Source organism: Labeo rohita, chromosome 15 (genome assembly GCF_022985175.1).
Source record: "Labeo rohita strain BAU-BD-2019 chromosome 15, IGBB_LRoh.1.0, whole genome shotgun sequence".
NCBI lineage: Eukaryota > Metazoa > Chordata > Actinopteri > Cypriniformes > Cyprinidae > Labeo > Labeo rohita.
The window spans coordinates 37,745,673-37,759,821 of NC_066883.1; the positions used below are offsets into that span (position 1 = coordinate 37,745,673).

At 35.9% G+C, this 14,149-nt stretch overlaps 1 protein-coding gene across 1 annotated transcript; it reads right to left on the reverse strand.

Moving 5' to 3' along the window:
• Positions 1-533: 533 nt before the first annotated feature.
• On the reverse strand, positions 534-13,519 carry chrd (chordin). The gene is made up of 21 exons (XM_051129367.1): positions 13,234-13,519; positions 11,104-11,207; positions 10,436-10,562; positions 9,985-10,116; positions 8,819-8,936; positions 8,642-8,729; positions 8,330-8,471; positions 8,111-8,245; positions 7,802-7,884; positions 7,540-7,687; positions 5,338-5,444; positions 4,965-5,256; positions 4,521-4,762; positions 4,079-4,192; positions 3,728-3,925; positions 3,538-3,631; positions 3,073-3,129; positions 2,867-2,970; positions 2,489-2,746; positions 1,373-1,466; positions 534-1,282 (listed from the first exon to the last, which is right to left on the reverse strand). Exons 1-21 carry the CDS (start codon positions 13,361-13,363, stop codon positions 1,218-1,220), a joined length of 2,832 nt encoding a protein of 943 aa, XP_050985324.1. The 5' UTR covers positions 13,364-13,519; the 3' UTR covers positions 534-1,217.
• Between the last annotated feature and the right edge of the window lie 630 nt (positions 13,520-14,149).

The following is a 14,149-nucleotide window of genomic DNA, read 5'->3' on the forward strand; positions in this document are numbered from 1 at the left end:
TCATTTGAATCAGATTGGGACTTCGGAGCGCATATCACGAATCATTTCGTTCAGGGCTTTGGATTGCAAATCGTTTGATTTTGACTGACTCTTCAGAGCGGTTGGCGAATCTTTTGATTCAGATCGGGACTATGGCGCGGGTTCACTAATAATCCGATTTAGTTTGGGACTTCGGAACGTGTGTCCCAAATTGTTTGTTTCAGAGCACAGCAGTTTTGCAAATATTTTTTTCCCTGATTTTTATTTATTTATTTATTTTGATTAAACGGTGGAAAACATCAAACCATTAAGGCAGTATAGTTATAAAAATAAAACAAAGAAAACAGAAAGAAACTAAATTGTGATTTTACTGTAGAAATGTAGTAACCATGTTTTTTTTTAATAACCAGTTTTACTACAAATACCCTGGTTAAACTAGGGTTAAAATTTTGGTAAAACCTGCAGAAACCTTGTGAAGTCAGAATGAAAGTGCATATCCCACCACCAGAAAGGAAAATCAGCAACACACTTCTTTTATGACAACATACATTTTAAAACTTTATTCATCATAATTAATAAATATGCAAATACAAACAATATTCATAATATCCATCAAAATACTGAAAGAAAATAGCCTTAAAATATTATATACCAGCAAACAGACTGACAACATCAGGTGCAACAGAAATGGGTGGGATTATGTTGATGAGCTTTCTAAACCCCACCTCCATAACCAGGCCCCACCCACAGGGCGAATCTCCAATCAGATGCATCACAACAGTCCTGCTGATTGGCTGGGATTTGAGTGTCAATATGAAGGATTGTAATGACGGCATGTGCATTTTTTTGTGAAGCGTTGTGTGTTTTTACTGTCACCAAATGTGGTACGTTGTACTCACATGCATTTGCAGCAGTGATGATGTACAAGTGTTGATAATTTTGCATCAAGTCAAATATGCAAACAAAAATAAAACGAACATTCCCGTGAGAAAATCAGTCAATGGGAAATCCAAACAACTGCAGCAGCTGATATTCGTTCTCCTTTTCTCCATTATCTGTTTTTGTCTTGATATCTTACAGCTCCTTCTTTCTCCCTCTTTCTCGATCTCTTTGTGTTCTGGACCTCTCCTCTGTTTCACGCATCGATTGTTTTTTGCAATCCGCAGGCGTCCCGTTGTGCATTTGAGACGACCTGATCTCAAGACAGGAGGATGATGAATGTTGAGGACAAAAAGGTATCAGTGTCTCCAATTTTTCTTTTTCTCCACCATTTTTGCCATTTCTTCTTTTTCCATTAAGTCCTCTATAAAAACAAAGACATGAAGTGTAATGAGTAAATTGTGCAGAATTTTAGATTATATATTAATAATCTGTGTTTAACACCAGAACTTACCTAAGCATTCAGGACAGCATTTTCCTTCTCTGCGAATGGGATTACTGCAACTCAGCAAAGGACACTGTTTCCTCTGGCATTTTGTGACGCCATGCTGTAATGACAAGAGAAAGTGAGTTAGTTATTCTGTTAACCTGCACTGACCATAATGTGTTGTTTCAGACTAGAGAAAGAAAACATCCAAAACACACTTTTAGGTGTTTATTTGATCTACTTTATCTATGTGCTTTGTAGATTTCAATTCCAATACATATCTTTAAAAGTTTGTTTCTCCACTTCAGTAGCACTTACATTAACCAAAACTTAGAGTTTTATTCCTCTCTACATTCTGAAGGTTTTTATAGAGGGTTTTGTTCATATATCATTCACACTGATTTATACAACATTTTATCTCTAAAAGCATAGTGAAAATTCATATTTTTTAAAGATGGTGAGTTTTTTCCTCCACTTCAGCAGCACATACATACACCAAAACTTAGAGTTTTATTCCTCTCTACATTCTTAAGGTTTTTATAGAGGGGTTTGTTTATATTTTATTCACACTGATTTATGCAACATTTTATTTCTTAAAACATAGTGAAAATGTATATTTTTAAAAGATAGTGAGTTTTTTCTCCTCTTCAGCAGCACTTACATACACCAAAACTTAGAATTTTATTCCTTTCTATATTCTGAAGGTTTTTACTGAAGCGTTTGTTCATATCATTCACACTGATTTATATAACATTTTATTCCTAATAAAACACAATAAAATGTATTTTTCTCTGGTTGTAGACAGTATTTTCTAATTTATGTCGGGATAAAACAATAAATCCAAAATCCCTTCTGTAAAAACCTTTACTTCTAGTATGTCAACAAAATTAAACAAGAATTTTGAATCTGGCTTTATCCAATGTTCAGACTTATTCTCTGTAAGTGTATGCAAATTGGTGCATATTTCATTAGATAATACCTCATTCGTGTACATTTCAGAAAATGTTTGCACTTCTTAATGTAATCTATAAACTGGGGAAGTATGGTGACATCTGTAACCCTATTCATCTGTGGTATCTTCTTGTAAAAATCTCAAAATTTTCTTAAAAGAAATTTTAAATTAAATTCAAATTAAAAACTTACATCACACCAGCAGGTAATGCACTTCATTTCGCCCACCAGCGGGACCCGTGGGTGCCAGTGTTCGCTATTCTGGTAGTAGTTTTTGCCAAACTTGCAGTGGCGCGTCCCGTCCGCCTGCATCATTTCGTCATCCTCCAGAGGGGGCGTGTCTTCCGCAGGACACTCCTTACAGCAGTCTGAAGGGTTACGTCTGATTGGTCGACTGCAAGTGAGAGGCGGGCATGTCAACTTCTCGCAGTGCACTTCTCCCGTGGAGCCCTGAGATGGAGAAATTATTAGGGTTAATTATTAATATTCATATCTGTGTACAAATTTGTTTTTTTTTATGATTAAAACATAAAATTATTTTGTTGTGTATTATAATGTTTGTTAAATTACCTTGCAGGTACACAATGCACACTTGATGTAGCCGAATGGTGGGACAAACGGATGCCATGTTGTGCCAGGTGCGTGCATTTTCTGATCACCTTCAAAAAAACAGCCTGGAAACACAATAAAAACATCTTAATATACAGCTGCACATTTAAAATGATAGTTGCGGTGTTTGATTTTATGTAATTTCTTAGAATTTAATAGAAACTTACCCTCTGGATTTTCCTCAACTTTTTCTACTGCAGCCGTTTGTTTGGGTTCTTTCTTTTCTGTTTACAGAAAACAAACACAATGTTAAAATACAAATTTAATAACGTTTTATTATAGTGCAAGCTATAAATCTTTACACTGCAAATCAAATCTTGATCAGAATTTGTCTTGTTTTCCAGTAAAACATCCTCAAAACAAGATAATTTTACTTGAGAAGTGAAGATATTGCAAGAATATGCATTTTTTATATATATTTTTTTCTTGTTATTTTTTCAATGAGCCATTTTCATAATATAAAATCTTATTCAATTCATCTTATTTTAAAGATGCTTACGTATACTGAAAAACAAGACACATATATTCTGATCAAAATGTTTTTATGTCTAAAACCAGAATATTTTAACACATCCATAGACATCAAAAATCTGAAAAAATATATGCATATATTAATTTCACTCATTACTCACCATCACAGATGGGACAGCATTGGTCTTGAGGCTGGATGGTGTGAGGACACGAGAGCGCAGGACAGATCACAGGATCACAGATCACTGTCTTTTTCTGCAGGGATTCAAACAAATCATACGCAAAATTAAGCACTGTCACGTAAATAATATGTAAATTAAAGCAACGCCAGTGTGTGTATGTGTGTGTTACCTGGCAGGTGCAAGTAAAGCAGGTGTTGTACTGTGGTGTCCACTGCGACCCATGTGCATGATGTTCTCCCTCAAAAAAGCATGTATGCGGGTCCTTTCTCAGCTCAGCTGGGTCACGGACGAATACGAGGTCATCAAACTCCGCCTCCTCAACCACCTCGCCGCGGGAGCCGAACTCACAGCTGTTGGGAACGTGAATCTGGAAAACGAAGATATCGATTAAATACAAAGGTTGAACATATATATTACTTGTATTTAATTCAGTTTTGTATTTTAAGTACTTGTGTTTACTTTGCATTATATGTACAAGTAGATAATTTCTGTTGAAAATCGAGGTGTTTTTTGTACTCACCCGTCCTCGTATTTCTCCTCTTGGATTCATTTTGGTGCTGACCTGAATATAAGCTGTGCCTTCGTCCAAATGCCTCAATAACTCAACACTAATATCTTTCAACACACCCTGAGCCTGGAAGAGAGACAAAGGGACAATTCGTGTAAATTTGTGCAAGCAGGACAAGACGAACTAAAAGCAAAATCAAACACATTTAAATGACAAATACCGAATGCGTTTCTGCTTTCAGCTCATTTGGGCAAAACCGGCTTTGTTTTATAAACAGATCCTTTAAAGCATTTTAATAAATAACAGCAGAATTCTGTTTGTCCGTTTCTGGCATGATTATGCCGGAGCAGCCAAAGAAAACACTTTTGTTGTGCTGTAATCATGCAGTTTACATTATCGCCGGGTGTAAATGATGCCAAATTATGTTTAACTTTGAGTCTCTTGATTTGTTTACCTGTTGACCGTAGAAGCCAGTCAGAAGTCTCTTGTGATTGGTGGACGAGTCGTCCATCTCACCGATCTCAGCCAATCCGTGCAAGTGAGCACTGATGGAGGCGTCTTCGCTCTTGCTGAGGCCGTTGACGACAATCTCGTAATGCAAATGACACTGTTCGTCCACAGAGACCCACGCGTGACCCGCCGCACCCGTACGGACCGGAGGAGACACGAACTGACCCGCCAGAGGAACCGGAAACTCTGCGGATAAAAACAGTAGGTTTTAATTAAAAATTATCAGAATTTAACTTTATCATTAAGTGGCGAATTTTGCATTCTGTACTTTTTTAACTTTGCTAAAAATATTTGATACACACAATAAAAATCCAAAAATTTTACAGACTTGTTTTCTAAAGACTAGATTTTATTTTATTGTGTTTATTGTAAATGCTTTCGTTCTCACCGTTTCGGCGTGCGTCCAGTCCGTTGTACGGCAGCATTCGTATTTGTCCGCGCAGTTCGCTCTCTTGTTGCTCGGCCGTGGCGATGTTAATAAAAAGCTCGTTCTGCAGCAGCATGTGAATGTGTCTGGCTTCAACGCGACTGCAGCTACCCACCGCTCGCCCGGCGCCCTGTTCCTCCTCTGCGGCGAAATCCGCCGTGATGTCGTACAGAACGTTGCGTTTACTGCGTCGTCGCGGCTTCATCTCGATCGTTACGCCAACCACGGCGCTACTCAGACCCGCCACCAGAATCTGCTCGAGAACATCACAGAGGTCAATCAACAGACCTGACGAAGCGATCAAGAAATGAGAGGAACAGAATGGAGCCATTACCTGGTAATCGAGCGAACCGTTGTGATGGAGGGTGAAGACGGCCGACCCGACGCCGCCGGTTTTCCCAGGAGTCAAAGCAGAGCCGCTGGACATCACGCTTTGAAGAGCTGAAAGAGAAATACATTTATATTATTTTACATAATCATTTTTAGATATAACATATGATGTACATGTAGTCAAATAGATCAGATAGCAAAAGTCTTAAAGGTACAGCAGCCAAAAGATGCAAATGTAATTTTTAATTATGTATAAATTTCCTTGTGTTTAAATAATTTCCCAAAATGATTTTTGAAATAAAACCTTTGGATGTAAATATAGCAAAGTCTTAAAGCTACAGTAGCAAAAACTGTTTTTGTAGTTAGAGCGTGATAAACAACATTTTGATTATTTTGTTGCATAAAACTAACATTATATGTTAACTTAGATGTAAAGTTTACATAATTGTTCAGAAAGACTTTTGGAATAGCTTGACATAAATATGTTTTTGTATTTACTTGTAGTTTTTTGTAGTTGGAAAGATAAATATTTATTGTTTTGTATGAATAACATTGTATTTTAACTGTATCTAAATTTCCTTGAATTTACATAATTTCCCAGAAAGACTTTTTAAATTAAAGTTTCTTGTATATTTGTTTTTTGTTGTTAGTTTTAGTTTTTGTAGTTCGAAAGAGCATGAAAAACAACATTTTGATTATTTTGTTGCATAAAACTTACGTTGACTAACGTTATATGTTAACTAGTATGTAAAATTCCCAGAAGTTTACATAATTTCGCAGAAAGACTTTTGAAATAGCTTGATATAAATGTAAATGTATTTACTTGTAGTTTTTTTGTAGTTGGAAAGATGGTAAAAAGTTTGTTTTGGTGCATGAAACCTTAACTTAAATGTAAATTTCTTTGAATTGACATAATTTCTATAACATAAATGACTTTTGAAATAAGAATTAGCTGTAAATGTATTTACTTGTAGTTTTTGTAGTTAGAAAAATGGTGAAAAACTAAATTGTTATTGTTTTGGTACATGAAACTTTGACTAACATTACATGCTAACTTAATGTAAAATTCCTTGAATTTACATAATTTCTCAAAAAGAGTTTGATGTAAATATGTTTTTTGTAGTTACCTGTAGTTTTTTGTAGTTGGAAATATAGTTGAAAAACTACATTTTTATTGTTTTGGCACATAAAACCACATAGAACCTATTAATAAATGAATAAAATATTACATAATGGTACTATGACCTCTTTAAATATCTCGTATTTGTGCGTGTGACAGAAAGGGTGCGAGAATGAGGGAAAACTAAACCGAACGGAGAATTCTGCGTGCGATTAGAGGTCCAGAGGGACTCAAACAATCACTGTCGCGCCGCAGCCAGAGAAACACAATCAAACCCACATGAACTCATTCAAGGTCAGAGGTCACGGCTGGAGTGACGTCATCCCCAGAGACGAGGGAAATTAGCCGACGTGCAGGTAAATAGAGACCGTTTCGATTTAGAAAGAAAGAAAGGACGGTGGATGTAGGCCGAGGAGTAAATAGAGAGCGAGAGCGGCGCAGGATCGTTTAGGTTTGAATTCTTCACACATAACGTCAAGCTGTTAACGGTGCAGCTGGAATCAGACAGCAGAAGGAGCGCCAGCACAGCGTGACCTTGGCAGCGGCTGCCAGCGTGCGTGTGTGTGTGGACACAAGAGGCCTCACACAGACATGTGAGTCAAACGCACACACAAACTCGTTTCGCTCGACTAATATACGGAATGACCACGAAACTGATCCTGCAGCATTTGACCTCTGACCCCTGGTGGCATCGCTACGCATTCCTGACGTCTTCTCGATCGCGATCGCAATTATGAACTCGCTATGACGGGAAATCTCACTCTGGCATGAGAAATACCCGAGATGATTTGTGCATGACATAAAGATGAAATATAACACGGTGTGAATCACAGGATAAAAACAGCCACAGCAGACAGACGGATGTAGTTACTGATCTAATGTGAGATCACAGCTAAAGCCTGCTGTCATTTAGTTCAGCTTTGAGCGCACTTTATCATAGCATGCTGGTAAAAGATGATTAAACTATCCTATCTTCCAAACTATTCTTCAGTATCTACAACAAAAGAGTTATTATTTAATTGTTGTCATATTTAACAGTTGATTTATGTATTAACAAGGTGATTGTTGATGATTGGCTGCACTTACTGTCACATGATCTCCTGCCAGAAATATATCCGGAGATCTGACGGGGGTTTTGACCTTCCGTTTCCACCGAGATCTGGAGCTGCCCGCGGGACAACCAGAAGAGTTCGCGACTGTTCAGATCGGCCAGGACTTCGGCGAAGTCAGAGTCCTACAGACACACATTAGAAAACATGAACACGCTGATCTGTGCTTCTAAAGATGTTATGTTTGCTAAATATTAATTTTGATCAATAAATGTATGTATGTGTGTGTTCTAACTCACGTCTGCAGTGATGTTTGCTCGTATTTCTCTCAGCAGATTCTGCCGGTACAGCAGTTTCACTCGAACCGGCACCTTTACAGAGGCTGAAACAAAATGAAAATAAATAAATATTGTTATTAAATTACTTGTTTTATTTACTTTTTTAAAGACTTTTTTCATTTTTAAAAATATACATATTTTGTAATTTTTTTTTTTTTTTTTAATTAATTTTTTTTAATTCATTCAATTTTTTATTTAATTAATTTTGGTAATTACATTTTTTGCAATTTTTTACTGTAATTTAATTTTACTTTATTTTTTTGTACTTACAGCTCCCGTGAGGAACGAGTCCCTGCAGGATCAGGATAAAATGCAGATTGTTTTCCGTGTCACTGAGCGTCAACATGGCGATTCCTCCCATCCCAGAATGCACTTCGTCAGACGTAAGGATCGCACTGAACGTTTCTGTCAGACAAACCACAGGAAATGAGCCTAAACATCTAAATGCATTAAACTACGAAAGGGACTGAACGTAAGGTTGACACGCACCTGCAAACAGCGCTCGGTGTTTGATGATTTTGCCCTGTATCTCCTCCTTTTTGTTATCAGCGGCTGTCATGGAAACACGCAGCTGCTCCGCCTCCAGTTGCCGCATGTGGGACTTAGGCAGGTTCTTCCAAACTCCACAGATCTAAACATTAAACACATTTTAATATTTATGTATTTTTTATTTATTTATTTTATTTCATTTTTTTTTTAATATTTTATTATTTTTAATTATTATTTTTCTTAATTTTATTATTTATTTGTATTATTAACATTATTTATTAAATTTTTTTAAGGTTTTAGTTAATTTCTTACCATGTCTGTATCCGCCCGTGGGACTCTGAACTCAAATGCCGTGTTTCCATCTGAGTCCAGGAACGTGATGACACTCGGCCTGTTCATCCTACGAGATAAACACATGCATAAAGTGAGCAACAAAGAAAGCGAGGGATGCGTTTGACCTGCTGACATCTGCTCTGGTGTGTGTTTTACCTCTGGAACGTGATGGAGAAGGTCAGGCTCGTTCGGGTGAGCGTGAATCGCGCCCGTGCGACGCCGCTGGAACTCGGCAGCCAAGAGTCCGTCACGCCCGTGAGTAGAGCCACAAAATCTGTTAAACAATCAATCTGATTATTCACACTGAAAATGATTTAAGGATTGTTTTGATCTAGAACAGATGCATAAAAATTTCTAAACAATGCATCGTTTTTAGCAAGCGAGTGAAACTTTGCAAATACACAGTTTTTTTTATAATTATGTTTTTAAAAGATAAAAATGAAAAATTAATATATATATTTTTTTATCTGAAAGTAAACATTCAATTACAAAACATTTAAAAGTTTGTTTTTCCACTTCGGTAGTACTTGCATAGTTTTATTCCTCTCTATGTTCTGAAGGTTTTTATAGAGGGGTTTGTTTATATATTATTCACATTGATTTATGCAACAATTTATTCCTAAAAACATTGTGAAAATTCATATTTTTAAAGACAATGAGTTTTTTCTCCACTTCAGCAGTACGTACTCACACCAAAACTTAGAGTATTATTCCTCTCTATATTCTGAAGGTTTTTATAGAAGGGTTTGTTTATATATCATTCACACTGATTTATGCAACATTTTATTCCATAAAAAACATGGTGAAAATTCATATTTTTAAAAACGGTGAGTTTTTTCTCCATTTCAGCAGCACTTGCATGCACCAAAACTTAGAGTTTTATTCCTCTCTATATTCTGAAGGTTTTTATGGAAGGGTTTGTTTATATATCATTCACACTGATTTATGCAACATTTTATTAAAAAAATATTTTTATTTAAAAAAAATGTCGTTTCATAAATTTGGACTGTTTTTGATCAATCAAGGAATTTAATTAAATTCTATTCATTCCAAATTTTATGTTTATATAAATTGTGATATATTACAATAAAATTTCTCACCAATATTGGAAAAAATATATCTAAATATTGCATCATAGTTTTTTCAGTGTGGCTCATGTGGAATTTGAAATTTCAAAGAATTTATCAAATTTTTAATTAATAAAAAATATTATATTTATAATATCTCATTAATGAATGATTAGTTGCTGATTAGATTCAGTATTTTAGTTTAAAAATATGAAGTTATGACTGCTTTATAAAGTAATTTTTAGGGAGTCTCACCAGTGGCGCTGTCTCGGTTGCTGTTCTCCTCAGAGCTGATGTAAGACCTGTCGTTGTACGATTTGTACAGGTCGTCGTCTTTCTCCTGGAAGAAATCAAACAGAGACTCCGCCTCCTTTCTCCCTGAGTCGCCTGTAACCACGGGAACCGAGATGCATGATGTCAGAAAAATCGTAGAACACACAATAGAGCCAATGTTCTACACGGACCGGCATCCATAAACATGAGTGCAATTACGCCAAACCAGACCATCTATCCACACTTGCTGCCATTTATCATTCCGTTTGTCTGCGAGGCACAGAGCTGGCCAAAACTTTCCATCACTCCCTCACACTTTTCCCGTATAACAGTGTGACTGCATTCCAAAAACTGAGTGTGTTTCCATTTGTTCACCATTTGCAGAAACACACACACACACACACACACACACACACACACACACGTCTGTTACCTTTTGGGCATGTTTTGCAGCAGTGTCCTGGAAGCAAGACCGGATCATCACAGGTCGGTTCGGGACAGTCCTGTTTCATATTCCGGCAGCTCACCTTTCCAAACACCTTCCCTCGCCGGCTCCTCTGCTGCTCGGGTGGAGAGAGAAACGTGTTTTGAATTCAGATGGACGCATTTATTTTTACAACTACAGACCAACTTTACAGAAATAAACATGAAAATGAAAAATTCAGCAATTAACTGAATTTGATTTAGCTATAAGTCGCACTACAAAAGACAATAGTGTCATTATTCAACTCAATTCAGTTCAATGTTGATTACATTTCATTCTGCAGGTGTTAATGTTGCATCCTATATGGATATATGGATAAATTGTAAAATACATTTTAAAAATAATTACTTAAAATTAAAGAAAATTTTAAATTAATCTAAAATTAAAATATAAAAATATAATATACAAATTAAATAAAATTTAAGATTTAAATTTAATTTAAATTTATATATATTTTAATATTTTTAAAAAAAATTTTAAATGTTTTTTTTAAACAATGGTTGGAGTTCATATAGAAGACATTCTTCAGATTCAGTGTTGATTCGATTCGGTTCACTGACTCTCAATGTTGAAAAGTTCCTCAGTTTACGAAATGCAATGTGTGTTTGGCATCTTACCGGCTCGCAGTGGCACATAACGCAGTGCATCACACCGAACGGCTCTCCGAGATCTGGATGCCACGTGTCTTCCAACGAATAAAAGCGGCCACCGAAGGAGCAACCTGATTGAGACAATAAACAAGACCCAGCATGAGACCTCAAGACGTTTACTGAGACCCCGAGGATGAAGAATGTGTACAAAGCAGCTTCAAACGGCTCATTCTGAGCCTAACCTTCAAGAACACCAACTAAAACGAGCAGCCGATGTGATTTCTTCCCTCCCAATGAAATCACATTCAGCACTGGAAACCAAAACATCTCCTCTGCTTTGTTTTGAAGAAAGAATGAGAGATTCGAGTAAATTTGCCGTTTATTGCATCTGGAATGAGGTCAGTGATCATCAGTTGCCGTTTACGGCCTCCCTTTATAGGCCGAGACCATTAAACAATTTATTGTTAAGCTAAACAGTTTCAAAGGCACGCACGTAAACTGTCATCTACGGAGGTAAATCATAATAAATGCTTTTGACCGTGGCTTGTGCCACTGCATTAAAGTCTCTGCGGTCAGTAACAGTGTTTATCTGGTTCTTTTGGAGACTATTAAAGTTATTGGTGTCTTTAAGTTCTCTTTAAAACACCAGATGCATTGATGGTTTTCTAAAGAACTGGAGGGTTAAGTTATTTGTTGAGGTTTTTGGCTCTAATTGCAACTTAATTTTGAACACAAACACCAGCAAACAGAGGTTCTAACTGGAATCCAAATGGTTTTATTGCTTGTTATATGATCTAGTTCTTTAAAAAAAAGCATCTGAAAAGCCAATGATGGGACATCAAAAACTTAATTAGCCTCCAAAGAAATATATAGCAACTATATTAGATCAAAATACTGTTTTATTATATTGGTTCTAACCAAAATATCTCTATTAACAGATTTTTAAAGCTCTTTAGATCAGTGTTTTTGGTGTTTATATTCTTTAAAACGTCAGATGCATTGATGGTTTTGAAAGAGCTTTGGATTTTGGCTTTAATTGCAACCTTATTCTTATCAAAATAACTTTTGTTTATTATATGCACTCATTAGAACCAAAAATAGTGGTTCTATTTGGAATCCAAATGGTTTTATTGCATCTACTGCTCTAAAGAGTTGAAGAACTAATAATGAAACATTAAAAAGTACATTAAAGCATTAAAACATCAGATGCATTGGTGGGTTTCTAAAGAACTTTGGCTTTTGGCTCTAATTGCAACCTTATTCTTGTCAAAAGAACAATTTTTCATCATATGCACACAAAAATAATAGGTTTTTAATTGGAATCCAATTGGGTTTTATTGCATCTGGTGCTTTAAAAAGCTGAAGAACCAATAATGAAACACTGAAACATACATTAAAGCATTAAAACATCAGATGCATTGATGGTTTTCTAAATATCTAGATTATGAAGTTGTTTATGGAGGCTTTTGGCTTCAAATGCAACCTTATTTTTATCAAAAGAAGAGTTTTTCTCTATATGCATCACTAGATGCATTGATTGTTTTATGAAAAAACTACTAAACGAAGTTATTTGTGGAGGCTTTTGGCTCTAAATGCACCCTTTTTTAAGCAAAACCTCCTTGTTCTGTTAATAAGAACAGTTTGCACTCATTAGAACCAAAAACAAATTGGGTTTCATTGCATCTGCTGCTTTAAAGAGTTGAGGATCCAATAATAAAACATCAAAACATACATAAAATAATTAAAACATCAGATGCATTGGTTTGCTAAAGAACTAGCTTATGGAGTTGTTAATGGAGGTTTTTGGCTTTAAATGCAACCTTACTTTTATCAAAAGAAGAGTTTTTCTCTATATGCACCACCGGAAGCATAGATTGTTTTAAGAAAAACTATCAAATGAAGTGATCTGTGGAGGTTTTTGGCTCTAAATGCACCCTCTTTTAAGCAAAACCTCCTTGTTCTGTTCGTATAAACAGTTTGCAATCATTAGAACCAAAAACCAATTGGGTTTTATTGCATCTGCTGCTTTAAAGAGTTAAAGATCCAAAAGTGAACCATCAAAACATATAGCAACTCAAAAACGCTTCTTGATAAGGACTGATTTTTCAGTTGAGTTATGTCGCTCTTTAGGTTAAAACGGTTGGTTGTATCTCTTACCGGATAAGCCTTTCGATATCATGGGTTCCCTCTCCGGTTGGATGGGTAACGCGGGTGTCTTGAGTCTTGAGCCCAAAGCCGATGCGATGCACGCAAAGCCCAGAATCCACAGCACTCGCAGCGCCTCCATCACTAGAAACTCTCCAAAGTCCGACTCCTTTTCGCCAAAACGCAATTCAACACTAATACAGACGACAAAACCTACGAGATACTAAAGTTTTCCTCGATGTAACTCAGTTAGTGTGATTCGTCCTCTCACGCTGATGTCACAGTGTCTTATGCAGTGTCGTGTCAGAGGCTCCCGGTTTTATCCGGTGCTGTGAGGAGGGGCGGAGGGGCGGATCCTCAGATGCCCCAAAAACTTCACCTGCGAATATCAATCGTTTAATACACATTCACAAACACATATGAATGATCTGAGTCACTTTACACAGTTAAGCTCTCTTTTATTCTCTGTCTGGCGTCTTTTCCGCTCGTCCAATCAATCGTTTAGTTTCGCTTTCCGTCTTAAAAATCCATATAAAAAACTCATATTGGAGCCAAAATATAATCAATAATGATGAGAATGATAAATATGTAAGTGTAGACCAATGCTTTTTGCATTTGCAACCATGAATTCATGTTTATTTAGTTAGCTTTGTATAAGGAATGCAATGTTTGCAATACTTTATTTTTAATTTAAATAAAGAATAAATTATAATAATTAAAAAATGTTGTCAAAATAATACATAATAATAGAAATGCATTCTAAAAATGTTAAAATACTTAAAATAGATTATTTTATATTATAAAATATGAGATTCTGAATTTAGAGCTTATAAAAAGCCCACCTTTTAGCAGTTCATAACTGTTTAGCAACTCAAAAACACATGCTGTTGAACTCAAACAGCCTTTTTTTTTTTTTTTTTTTTTTTTT